The sequence below is a fragment of the Megalobrama amblycephala genome, linkage group LG20, assembly GCF_018812025.1.
Source record: "Megalobrama amblycephala isolate DHTTF-2021 linkage group LG20, ASM1881202v1, whole genome shotgun sequence".
Taxonomy (NCBI): Eukaryota; Metazoa; Chordata; class Actinopteri; order Cypriniformes; family Xenocyprididae; genus Megalobrama; species Megalobrama amblycephala.
Genome location: NC_063063.1, coordinates 18,854,206 through 18,867,309, shown reverse-complemented (window position 1 = coordinate 18,867,309; position 13,104 = coordinate 18,854,206). Strand labels below are relative to the sequence as shown.

At 39.2% G+C, this 13,104-nt stretch overlaps 1 protein-coding gene across 1 annotated transcript in view; it reads left to right on the top strand.

Annotated features, from left to right (window-relative positions):
• Positions 1-10,271, top strand: part of zeb1b (zinc finger E-box binding homeobox 1b) — a 71,518-nt gene extending 61,247 nt beyond the window's left edge. Inside the window, 7 exon segments of the mRNA XM_048171531.1 lie at positions 1,614-1,769; positions 3,331-3,431; positions 3,433-3,534; positions 3,953-4,064; positions 4,479-6,172; positions 6,304-6,484; positions 7,425-10,271. Of these exon segments, the coding sequence (XP_048027488.1) occupies positions 1,614-1,769; positions 3,331-3,431; positions 3,433-3,534; positions 3,953-4,064; positions 4,479-6,172; positions 6,304-6,484; positions 7,425-8,146 (3,068 nt within the window). The 3' untranslated portion in view covers positions 8,147-10,271.
• Positions 10,272-13,104: the final 2,833 nt, after the last annotated feature.

Sequence of the window (13,104 nt, the reverse complement as noted above, 5' to 3'; positions counted from 1 at the left end):
TTTCTACTTAGATTATCATAAACTAAAGCCATGCCATTTCAGAGGAAAATGGAATAAAATGAATAATAATTATATTTATAATTAATTAATATATTTTATTATTAAAAAGAACTGTAAAAATAATTAAAATAATAAATATGGTCAATTCAATATAAAAACATTAATTTAAATTAATTTAAATTTTCAAGATAAAAAGTAAAAAATTTTGACTAAAATTATAAAATAGAATAAAATTAATAATTAATAATTATTAATTATATTTATAGTTAATTAAAATATTTTATTATTAAAATATAAAAATAATTAAAATAATATTTAAATGTTGACAATTATAAATAAATTGATAATAAATAATTATAATAAATATTGTCAATTTAATATAAAAAATAAATTAAAATAAATTACAATTTTCAAGCTAAAAAAGTACAGATTTTTGACTAAAATAATAAAATGGAAAAAAATGGAAAAACATAATAATTATTAATCATATTTATCATATATTTTATTATTAAAAAGAACTGTAAAAATAATTAAAATAATAAATATTTAAATGTTAATAAATAAATTGATAATAAATAATTATAATAATAAATATTGTCAATTAAATATAAAAAAATAAATTTAATTTAATTTTTCAAGATAAAAAAGTAAAAAAAAAATGTGACTAAATAAAAAAACCTGTAAAATAAATAAATAAATAAAATACACTGATGACAGGATATGCCTTCTTTGGATAGAACCAAGGACGTCCTTCTTTACCGTAGTGAGAAAATCCTACTTGTCAGACAAATAAACAGTGTCGGTGTGAATCAGCGTCCCTTATGGAGACATCACTACTGACAAGGGTAGAGTGCACTACAGAAAGAGCTGCTGAAAAAGAGAGTGAGAACAAGCAAAAGAACACTGACATAGACAAAAAAAAAGCCTTCTTCATTTTGTTTTCCCCCTCACATATTGCAAGATCTCTTAAATCGTTCCGACACACAAATGCACAAATGTCCTCAGGTGTTTCCGAATGTTGTTTTGACTCGCTAGCAAATGCCATTAGTTGTAATTGCTGACATTGCGGACTCATTTTCAGCATACGCATGAGAGAGCGCATAGCTAAGGCACAGAACAGTGTGCCGCCCGAGGGCTCAGTTTCTCCCGAAGCCTTCGCTTGTTCATTTGCAATCGTTAGTTGAGCCAATCTTTCGTTTGTGAGCAAAAGAGAATGAGAGTACATTTCTCAAATTAAAGAAGCTCATTTAATGGCGACGTTGAGCTCAGATTGTGCATTAAGCCGAAATTGAATTAGCTGCACCAGAGTCATTTCTTTTTCATTTGCTTTTAATAGGTAAATGTGCATTCGAGGACTAATATGTGTTTTTGTGGGTGTACATACCCACATATGTGAAGCTATGTATCTAAAGCTCATACCCACTCAAACACCACTGAGTATTTAGCTAATGTACTGTTTAATAGTGAGTCACCACTAAGCATTTTGGCTGTTATTTGCTCTGATTCAAATTATTCATCCTTCATATTTTTATCGTGCACTGGGCCATATCATATAACAGTTATTCTGTCCAAGGACACAGCAGTGAGTAAGTGTGTACTTGCGTTTGTTACAGTGAAAGAGGAATGCATGTCAGACGAGGATGAGAGGAGCAGAGATGCTTTGGTTGAGGAGATGCTCCAGCAAGGAGACACGGCCGTCATCTTCCCCGAGGCTCCAGACGACGAACCGCGTCAGGGCACACCAGAAACCAGTGGACATGATGAAAATGGTAGACATACACGCATTACACACATTGTAAATATCTCTCATGATGAACACTAATACAGATGCAGGAGCAAGTATGTGAAATCCTTGAATATGCAAATTCAAAATCTCTACCTACTCATTATGTTTAATCAATCTATTTGGGTTCATATATGTGACCCTGGACCACAAAACCAGTCATAAATTTCCTACCGTAAATATATCAAAAATTAATTTTGTGAGTGCTAAGTACTTCATTTGGACAACTTTAAAGGCGATTTTCTCAAAATTTTGAATTTTTTGCACCCACAGATTCTCAAATAGCTGTATTTTGGCCAATCTCAGCTTTCGTTTTTTTTTTTTTATAATTCTCAGTTTCAAAAAATTGACCTTTATGACTTGTTTTGTGGTCCAGGGTCACATATTGTTGTTGCATCAAATTGTATAACTAATTTATGCAGAAACCCATGTTAAACCTGAGGGTTCCCATACTTTTTCCTGCAACTGTATGTACATGTCTTTCAAATCTCACACTGGAAGACACACAATAGCCACTCTTCTTCTTGACCATAGACCACTAATGAGTCTGAAATTATTTTTGTTACACCTGCAACACCTGTGAAAATCTCTCATACCTGAGCTACTTTCTCACGTCCCTGTTGCTGTGTTTGTGTGAGAGAGAACGTTTCACCTGACCGGAGGGAGAAGGTTAATAGGTTACCTGTTAACAGGTAATATGTTACCTGTGTGAGAGCTGGACCGAGACCCGTCCAGGTGTTTTCTGCTCATTTTTCCATTTGACATTTAAAAATTTTGACCAAGATTTGTTAAAACTATAAAAGTCATTCCTTAAATTTAATCATTTGGTTTGAGAAATATGACTAAGGTGAATCTGAATTCATAATGTCATTGCAATTAAAGATATAATAATGTTTTAATGAATGACACTGCATGAGTTTAATTTACCAGAATGCCCTGCACTGAAATGACAAAGATGTGTCATTCGTGGCTTTATTATTTTGTTGAAATGTACTGTCAAATCTTCTCTGGCATGTTATTCACATTCCTTTTATAAGGCTTCACCAGCATATTGTTTTTTTTTTTTTAATGGAATCCATTGTTCATCCATGTAATTATTTGCCTTGTTGCCGTGGTATTCTTTGATTACCCAGCTGCCAATCCTTGTTCTTTTCATTTTGGCTGCTGTACTTTAACTCCTCATGCTGGAGATATTTCAGGATGGGGAAGTGTCACACATTAAAGATCCTCCCTAACTCTCATTTTCTCATTCATCAGTGCATTGATCCATGTACATATGCAAACACATACACACACTGCAGAGATAAATGATCTATGCCAAAATCCATGCAACTGGATTCCTTTTTATTACGTTAGTTTACTTGCACATCTCTTCAGACATATTTGAAAAATATAATACATAATTGAATGTAAATTTGCAGACATTTGCAGCTACTGATAGATAACAGATTTTTCCCATCTTTCAAATGTATAATTTTGAAGAGAAAAAAGAGAAAGATAAAACTCTTCTCATTTGTAATATGCTCTTTTCTCTCTCTTACTCTCAGGCACGCCAGACTCATTTTCTCAGCTTCTCACCTGTCCGTATTGCTCTCGTGGCTACAAGCGTTACACCTCACTGAAGGAGCACATTAAATACAGACACGAGAAAGAGCGAGGACAACTTCAGCTGCTCTCTCTGCAGCTACACCTTTGCCTACCGAACACAGCTGGACAGACACATGACCGCACACAAAGCTGGCCGAGAACAGGTATTCTGTCCTTAATCTTTAATGTTTATGATCAGTGTGATTTAATGACATATTTTGGTTTACTGTGTTAAATCTAAAGTGTCCAAAGTGCTTTCCAGGGGCCAACCAGGGGGGAAAAGGTTACAATTGTAGACTATTGTGTATTGTTGTAAAAGCCAAAGATTGAAAACCAGACTGAAAATGGTTGAATGTAACATATGGATAATTCACAAGGCTTATATAACTCAAGCAAGACCTATAAATTACTAAAAACTGTCAAATGTAAAAATTAATGTTTGTTAAACAATTCAATCATATATATATTTCATATAAAGGGCATATGGTTAATGGTTAAAATAATATGGTATTTTACACTTACAGATAAATGACAGCTCTATTGTTCATCCAAGTATAACGCATTCTCTCTTACGTTCTTTAGCGGCATGTTACTCAGTCAGGTGGAGGAGGGAATCGAAAGTTTAAATGCACTGAATGTGGCAAAGCCTTCAAGTACAAACACCACCTGAAAGAACACCTGCGCATCCACAGTGGTGAGGACTGCCTAAAATTTGCTAGAGTAGTATATGTTGCCGTATCTCGCTGCGTGTGTTTGCAAGCATGCATATGTGTGTGCAATCATTCACTTCTTTGTACAAAATTTGTAGGGCAATTCAGCATTCACATACTTCAAAGTACTTTCAGTACTTACAATCAAAGGCTTCCTAAGAGAGTTTGTCCTTTAAACATTGCACACTGTTTTTATAGCCTTTACTGTTTGATCAAAAAAAGCTTTTTCTGTGTTGTAATATTTTCGTTTTAGGACCACCAAAGAAGTGTCCATTCTTTCCATCATCACAAATCTGAAACATATAGAAGTGTCCTCAAAAGTAAAAGCAATAGAGTTGAAGACCTTGTTATATGTGAAGTGTCACTTGTTTCATTTCTTTATTGTGTGTTTTGTGTAGGAGAAAAGCCTTATGAATGCTCCAACTGCAAGAAGCGTTTCTCTCATTCTGGCTCCTACAGTTCCCACATCAGCAGTAAGAAGTGCATTGGCCTCATCTCAGTAAACGGGCGGCCACGACCTTCTCCCGCCACTGGGGCTGCCAAGACCCCGCAGTGCTCTTCCCCATCCCTGCCAACCTCTTCCCCTACAGCACGTGTCCAAGTCAGAGACAAACTGGACAACAGCAAACCCCTTCAGGAGCAGCTTCCCTTGACGCAGATCAAGTCCGAGCCGCTGGACTATGAGTACAAGCCCGTGGTGGTGGCCCCATCTGCTAGAGGCGTAAATGGCATCTTCCAGGGTGGGGCAGCAGCCCCTCTCCAGGGTGCCGTACAGGCTGTTGTGCTCCCAACAGTGGGTCTGGTATCCCCAATCAGCATCAACCTGGGGGACTTACAGAATATGCTGAAGGTGGCAGTGGATGGCAATGTCATCAGGCAAGTGCTGGAAAGCACGCAAGCTAAGGGGCTGCAAGCAGGGACGGGAATCATTGGAGCAGGAGGGGTGGGAATTGCTCAAGCACCCCAGCAAGTCATCCAGGCCATTAGTCTTCCCATCTTGGATCAGGATGGCAGTGCTAAGATCATCATCAACTACAGTCTAGACCCGTCACAGGCCCAAGCGGTCCTTCAAAGTCCGAAGAAGGAAACTTTGGGGTTGAACACGGAGGTCTGCAAGGCTCAGAAGCTACCAGAGGACCTTACTGTCAAGACAAATAGGGACAAAACCACCATCACTGTGGATGAAAAGAGTATGTTACACAATGACACAACACTTAAGCACTGTGGTAAAGATGGACATAGGGTAAACGGGAAAAATCTTGACGGGAAGTTGGACTTGGAGGAAGGACTGTGTCCTGGTAAGCCTCCTCTGAAGAACCTTCTCTCCTTACTTAAGGCTTACTTTGCTTTAAACAATGAGCCCACCAAGGAGGAGCTGGCAAAGATATCAGAGTCTGTCAGTCTTCCAGCTGAGGTGGTAAAGAAGTGGTTTGAGAAGATGCAGCTGGGACAGATCTCCATAGACCCCTCCTCACCTCTGGCTGAAGATGAGCAGACAACCCCTGGGGATTTGGATGGTACTAGAGATGGATCACCCAGAACAGAGCCGGATGATCAAATAAACTCAGAGGAGCAAGGGGAGAGGGAATGCTGTAGCCCAGAAGAGGGCGTAGCAGCTGGGGTGAATGGGATCGAGAGTGTCCCTACATCCCCTTCACCACTAAACCTATCGGCCGATGGTCCTGTCCCAGCCAGGACTCTTGAGGAAGGCGAAGGACCTCTCGATCTGTCGCTACCAAAATCCGCTGCTACAGCTGCTGTGGCTAGCGGTCACGTTAACACTGTTTACTCGGCTCAAGAGGAGCCGCTGAATTTGACTTGCACAAAGAAGGAACTGCTCAGCAATGCAAGCACCAATGCTGCCATATATGCCAGCCAACCAAGTGCCAATCCCATAAACATTGTGACCACTCAACTGCCCACCCTAGTGGCTATCACTGACCAGGGACAAGCACAATGTCTACGTGCACTTACCACCACTAAACAAACCATCCTGATCCCGCAGCTGACGTACAGTTACACCACTACATCCTCCAGCCCAGCAGGGGCCGACACACCACAGAAGAACGTTATACACGTCAATGGCATTAAGGTGAGGACCCCGCATTCACTGCTTGTTGGTTTAAGAGTCCACAGTGGTAGTTCTGAACTAACATTCAAGTGTATACATATATGTATATGTGCCCACAAATGTACAATGGTCTGCTTTTTCTCTTGATGTAGGAGGAGAAACAGGAGATGGGTTCAGAGGTCAACTCAACATTGGAAGAACAGACAGACTCAGACTCAGGGCCGACGAGGAAGAAGATGAAAAGGACAGAGAGTGGGCTGTTCGCCTGTGACCTGTGTGACAAAATCTTCCAGAAGAGCAGCTCACTGCTCCGCCATAAATACGAACACACAGGTGGGATTCTCACACACCTATATCACCAAGGGGAAAAATGTAGACATATAGAAAGCAGTTAAGCCAGTTTTTAGAAGATCGTTAATAGGCAAATGGCTGGGCATTCACAGAAATATGATTTGAAGTGATATTGAAGGGGAAATCATGACAGAATACATTGTATTGCAGTAATTTTACCTATTACACAGGGAGCAGAACTGAATTTTAAGTTCCAACCGCTGTTAAATTACACGTGCTGGAGGGTGCGGTGACTTATTTTCCCTCATCCGCTGGCCAAATACATTACCTTCTCACACCGAACCCAGGCTGTTGCATCAGTTCTCTGTTAGTAATTTACACTCCTCCTCCCTCTTTTGCTCTAAAAACATGAGAATTTAGCAAAGCCAAGAGCCGGTCACCTCTCACTGTTATGATACCTGGCCAAAAAGCAAACAGCACTCATCCAAATGACATCACAGCGCCTTGAACCACAAGTTGTGCTGTCTTTTCTCTCTCGTTCGATTTTTCGTCTGAAGCCACAGTTTATAAACTTCCAGGCCTTGGTGGAACTGGCCTGTCTTGTGCACCACATCTTGTTTTGATTCATTGTTTGGTCTTATTGTCCATGGCTACATAACAACATGTAATGCAATTCTTAATGCCTTAAAGATCCAGGGTTGAAGGCTGGGTGTGGGTGGATTTTCTAGCGCTACATGTGGAGATTACAAGATTTTTTTTTTTTGCAGCTGGGACCCTTTATAAGTTGAACTGTGTAACAGTGGTTTTTAAAGCATGCATATAATTGATGAAAATGAGTCAATTTAATATGTTCTACTGTTGCATAACAGTGTCAATCAGCTGAAAAACATTTATCGTAAATTTTTACCATGTCTCTCTATGTATATTCTAGAAGTACTTCAAGATAAATACTAATAGTGTGCAACTTCTTCTTCTCCTGCAGGAAAGAGGCCTCATGAATGCGGGATCTGCAGCAAGGCCTTCAAACACAAACACCACCTAATAGAGCACCTGCGCCTGCACTCCGGAGAAAAGCCGTACCAGTGCGACAAGTGCGGCAAACGCTTCTCTCACTCCGGCTCCTACTCGCAACACATGAACCACCGATACTCGTACTGTAAGAAAGAGGCTCAAGGTCAAGGGCTAGGCCAAGGAGTCGAGGAAGAGGACAACCACGGCGAGGAGCAGCCTCGGACGGGAAGCGCGGCGGCCTCGCCCCCCTCCCAACTGGACTCAGACGAACGGGGGAGTAGTACCAGAGAGGATGAGAGTGAGGAGGAGGATGAGATAGGCTCTGGGAGCTTAGTGGATGAGGATGAGATTCAGGTGGTCAAGATTGGAGAGGAGGGAGATGAAGACGACCAGGGAGCAGATGAAGAACAGGAAGGGGAAGGAGACAGGATGGAGGGAGCGGAACGAGAAGATGGCGACGAGGAAGGTGAGAGCGAGGAAAATGACGGACAGACGCTGAAAGTTGTAGTGATGCAGGATGAATGTGAGGAGGAAGAAAATGGGGAAGATGAGCGAACGGAGGAGGAAGCCATGGACACAGGGGCCCTTGAACACATGAAGGACACAACAGAAGGAGACGAGGAAAGAGAGAACAATAAAAAAAACAGTGAAAATGAAGAAAACACAGCCGCTATGAATGGAGGTGTGAAATGAAGAGAAGCCACAACTGTGTTTTTAAAACCCTTATTCCTTATGAAGTTGTTTTACAAAATTACTAATTTGAAGGAACAAAAAAGACGTTTTCTCTTTGCAGATGTTTCTCTCTCTTCCTGAGAACTGACTTTGTAAAGACGAGAACGAGGCGAGGAAGAGAGCGTGACTGCTCTTACGCTGCATTTAAACCCACTACTGTGTATAAACCCCCAGGTGTGCCTGATAAATACGAAATAGTTACTTTTTCCACATAAAGACGATTTTCAGTGTTTGAGTATGGTTTGTATAAATGCAAAGTTTAACGAAAAAATGAACAAAAACAAAAAAGAAAATGACACATATACGGACTGAAAGCTATACACGTTTTGGCTAATAATGTTTTATTACTAAAACGCCTTGGGTCAATTTCTTTTATCAGTATTACTAATTTTTGTCACTCTCGGTTTACCCTGAAAAGCTGTACAGTTGGGAGAGAGAGATTTCTATACGTTTTTATTGCCAATGAACAAAACTCAGTATTTTCTTGCATTTGAAGGAAAAAGTATCCTGTGCACTACCATATTCCCAGTTTACCTATGGAACACCTATGTGGGCCTTGTGTTGTTTAATGTCTACCTTCCAGTATTAGCGACCCCAGACGTTATTCCCTAAGCCACGCTAGTGCTCGCTAGCGCAACATTTGTCCGTCGTCTCATTTCAAGAAGGACACTGAGCCTTAAATGTAAAAAGATTGATGGTGGGAGGGCTTTAATGAATTCCAAAAAAAAAAGAAAGCCAAGACATCAAAGAAAAACCTTAGTAATCCCGGACAGTTGGTTTTAGACTTTTTAGTCATCATCATGTTTCAGGTGATCGCCATAAGTCCCTTCCCCACCCACCATCCACCCTTATGCAAAAACATGCATGTTGGAAGTGCCATTGAACAGTGCTGTGCCGTTGCTGTGACGCCGCCGCCGCCGCTAAGCAGCACACTCGCGTGGGGCTCATGCTGTCTTCGTTTTTAGTAGCAAATTTTGGACCCCTGCACCTAAACCACTAGTCCTGACTAAAGGACAAGACTGCCTCTCTCTTTTTTTTTTTTTTTTTTTTTGGATCAATCCAGTATAAGAACTACACTGCATCAAGAATTCAGGAAAGACGATCGATGAGCAAAAAGGAGTAAAAAAAAGAATCTCTTTTTTCAGCCTTGAAGTATTTTCCCCGTTTGGTGCACTTGTTTCTCTTGTTATCTTTAGCAGCACGACACTTTTTCTTCAGGTAACAAATGTAGGCAGATATGATCAATGAAGAATTCACTTTTAGTGTTTTTCGTTTTTGTTTTTTTCAGTCAGCCTTTTTACCTGTCAGTATTAATTTTTGTCTTGTTTGTATTGAAGTTTTTTTGTTGTTTGTTTCAGTGAACATTGTGTAATTTTTTTTTTGTTTCGTTTTGTTTTCAGTAAAGGCAGTATTACCCCTCCCATCCCTCACCAGTATAACTTTACAGTTTTAGTTTTAGAGACCTTTTATATTTATGTGTCTTATTTTTGTATTTTCTTTATGGTTATTTATTACACAATGTAGTGTACAATACTGTAGTTTGTATTAATACAATAATATATTTTAGTATGAAGAATAATTTCGAAGATAAATGAATACAAAGCTGGGGGGAGAAACTCTAGCATTTCAAAGTGTTTTAAAACAGAAAAAGTATTATTTTCAAATTTTCAAAATGCATTGTTTGAAGAAAAAAACAAAAACACCCCTAAAGTATATCAGAACTGTTACCTTTTACACGTCACTTTCATGTTACTGTCTCTTACCCCACTATACTTTGAAGCTACTGAACGTCTGAAAACTAATTGTATGCTATACACGCATGAGTCTTTGCTGTTGTATCGAAAGATTGTCCTTCACCATGAAACTGTGCTGCCCTTTTAATGAAGCCAAAACATCATCAATGTGTTGTTTTTTATTATTATTTTTGGTTGTGCCAATTTGTAACTCTCTTTGTCTACATCAAGGCAACAAAGTCTTTTATATGTCCGTTTTAACCTTTTTTAGTGGTAGCTTTTTGTTTGAATGTTTGTTTTATTTTGTTTTTTAATGACTCCCCATCTCACAATAAAATACTTCAAGAATTCAACATTTTTCTAGAATATTTCCATTACGAGAGATGTAAATCTTTATTAATTGCAAGAGTTACAGGCATGCATTTCAAAGGATCAGATGATTTTGAATGAATTTAGTCACATCACGATGGAAATACAGAGACATTCACTGTGAATAAAACCTCCTTGCACCAACAGAAAACATTGATTGGGCTCAGGTTTTCCATGCGGGTTTTTGGATGGAGGGCATGAATTATTAATGCAACAAAACATAAATCTATGATCTGACTAAAGTCTGAAAATTATGTGATGCATGCTCAACCCTCTGCTGTATGGAGAATAGACTCGCTGTGTTTGTGTGTGTCAAACTGCCATAAATAATTTTTTTTAAACGGAAGCCAGAATATTCTTGAGCTCTGCGGCACATGGATGTTTCAGTTTTAATGCAATTGTAGAAGAACGCTCTTCTGAAAAGCTTTATGTATGGTCTTCTGAACATCTATCAGTCGGGACACTCAAAATCAGAGTAGATCTCTCATGACCCTTGTGCCATGACAACTTAGTATTGAACAATCTGGAAAACACACTTAGAATGAAACGAGAGCCCTGTTTCCAGCAGTAGCTGAAAGCTGATGGACAACAGCACAGGAACAAGCCAAGAGTGGAAGCAGAGAACAGAACATCCCCTGGGAAATTTAGTGGATAGAACAATCAAATACAAATAGCCCACATCTGTGCTCAAAACATTACCCTTTACTTAAAAATCATGTTCATTCACCCAAGCGCTGGATTTCACTGCGCGTAGGCATGAGGATTAATGCTGCATTCACAAAATCACTGAGAGATCCCCATCGATATTTTACTTGGATTGTTTCAGCACACTTGATTTTAATAAACAGTTTTATAGGTGGAATACGTACGGTTGAAGTTCAAGCTAAGGCTCTGCAACATATTCTGCTGGTGGATATTGCATATCATGTAAATCAAAATTAAATTGCTTGCTTTTTTCTGCATTTCCTCTGAAGGCAGAATGGATGATAAACAGTGCTCGGAAGTATAGAAGTTATTTTATGAAGATCTTTAGGCCGTCGTCCAACATGAAGTAAAATTTGGCAAAAGAAATCGCAGTCCTAAGTATTAAACTTTGGTGAGTTAATAATCATGCACCATTTGTCCTACAGATACTGAAATTGGGAGGCTCACAAAGTGATCCGTGTGTGTGTGTGTGTGTGTGTGTACTATATGGACAAAAGTATTGAGACACCTAACCATAACACCAACAGGGACTGTAATGACATTGCATTCTAAATATATATAGACATTAATAAGGAGTTTTCCTATAACAGCTTTCTCTCTTCTGGGAAGGCTTTCCACAGTGTTTCTGTGAGAATTTTTGGCCATTTATCCAGTAGAGCATTTGTGAGGTCAGGTAATGATGTTGGATGAGAAGGCCTGGCTTACAATCCCTGTTCCAGTTCATCCCAAAGGTGTTCTATCGGGTTGAGGTCAGGACTCTGTGCGGGCCAGGCAAGTTCTTCCACACCAAACTCATCCAACCATGTCTTTATGGACCTTACTTTGTGCACTGGTGCGCAGTCATACTGGAATAGAAAAGGGCCTTCCCCAAACTGTTCCCACAAAGTTGGAAGGATAGCGTTGTCAAAAATGTCTTGGTATGCTGAAGCATTAAGTGTTCGCTTCACTGGAAGTACACACCATGTGCATCAGCATTTGGTGACCCTGCTCTGTGACTTTATGTGGTCTTCTACTTTGTGGCTAAGTTGCTGCTGTTAATAAAGCTTCTGCTTTCCAATAATACCACTTATATTTGATTGGGAATATCTAGCAGGGTTGAAATTTCACAAACTGACCTATTGCAAAGTTGGCATCCTATCACAGCAATCACACTTGAAATCACTGCGCTCTTCAGTACGACACATTTTTTTCACAAATGTTTGTAAATAAATCATTACAGGTGCTTGACAATGGGTATGATTGCATTACTAGGTGCTTGATTTTATATACCTTTGGTAATGGGTATGATTGAAACAACTGAATTTGATGATTGCGATAAGTTTGGGAAAAAATGTTATGCTAACAAATTGCTAACTACTGCACTTTAGAGTCATCTGACAAACAGGACATTTCAACATTGATAATAATAAGAAGAAATGTTTCTTAAGCACCAAATCAGCATATTAGAATGATTTCTGAGGAATCATGTGACACTGAAGACTGGAGTAATAATGCTGAAAATTCAGCTTTGCCATCACAGGACTAAATTACATTTTAAAATGTATTATAATAGAAAACAGTTATTTTAAATAATATTTTGCAATATTACTGTTTTTACAGTATTTTTGATTAAATAAATGCTGCCTTGGTGAGCAAGAGACTTAAGAGGAGAAAAACTCAAGCTCCTCCAACATTTCTCTTTAAAAAATTCTTGTTTAAAGGGGGGGTGTAATGCTATTTCATGTATTCTGACTTATTTACACTGTTAAAGAGTTGCATTCTCATGCTAAACATGGACAAAGTTTCAAAACACGAGTTGGACATATGACAGTATTTCTGTGCCAAATCCACTACTTCCGGATTCGGTACGAGTTTCAGAGAATCTTTTGGAGTATGGCCTGTATGACGACAAAAGAGAGTTGAATTCCTTGTATAGGGACTTCTTCCTGATAAGAGTGCACACACACATCACCCAGAGCAAGAGCAAGAACATGCCCATCCACACGCTTCGTTCGGGATACGGAAGCCGAGAGATTTTTCAACAATGGCTGTGTCCCTTTGAAGGCTGCATACACCATCGAGGCAGTCTCATGTAAGAAAAATAACCGTTAATAACGTAAGAAAGAAATGACG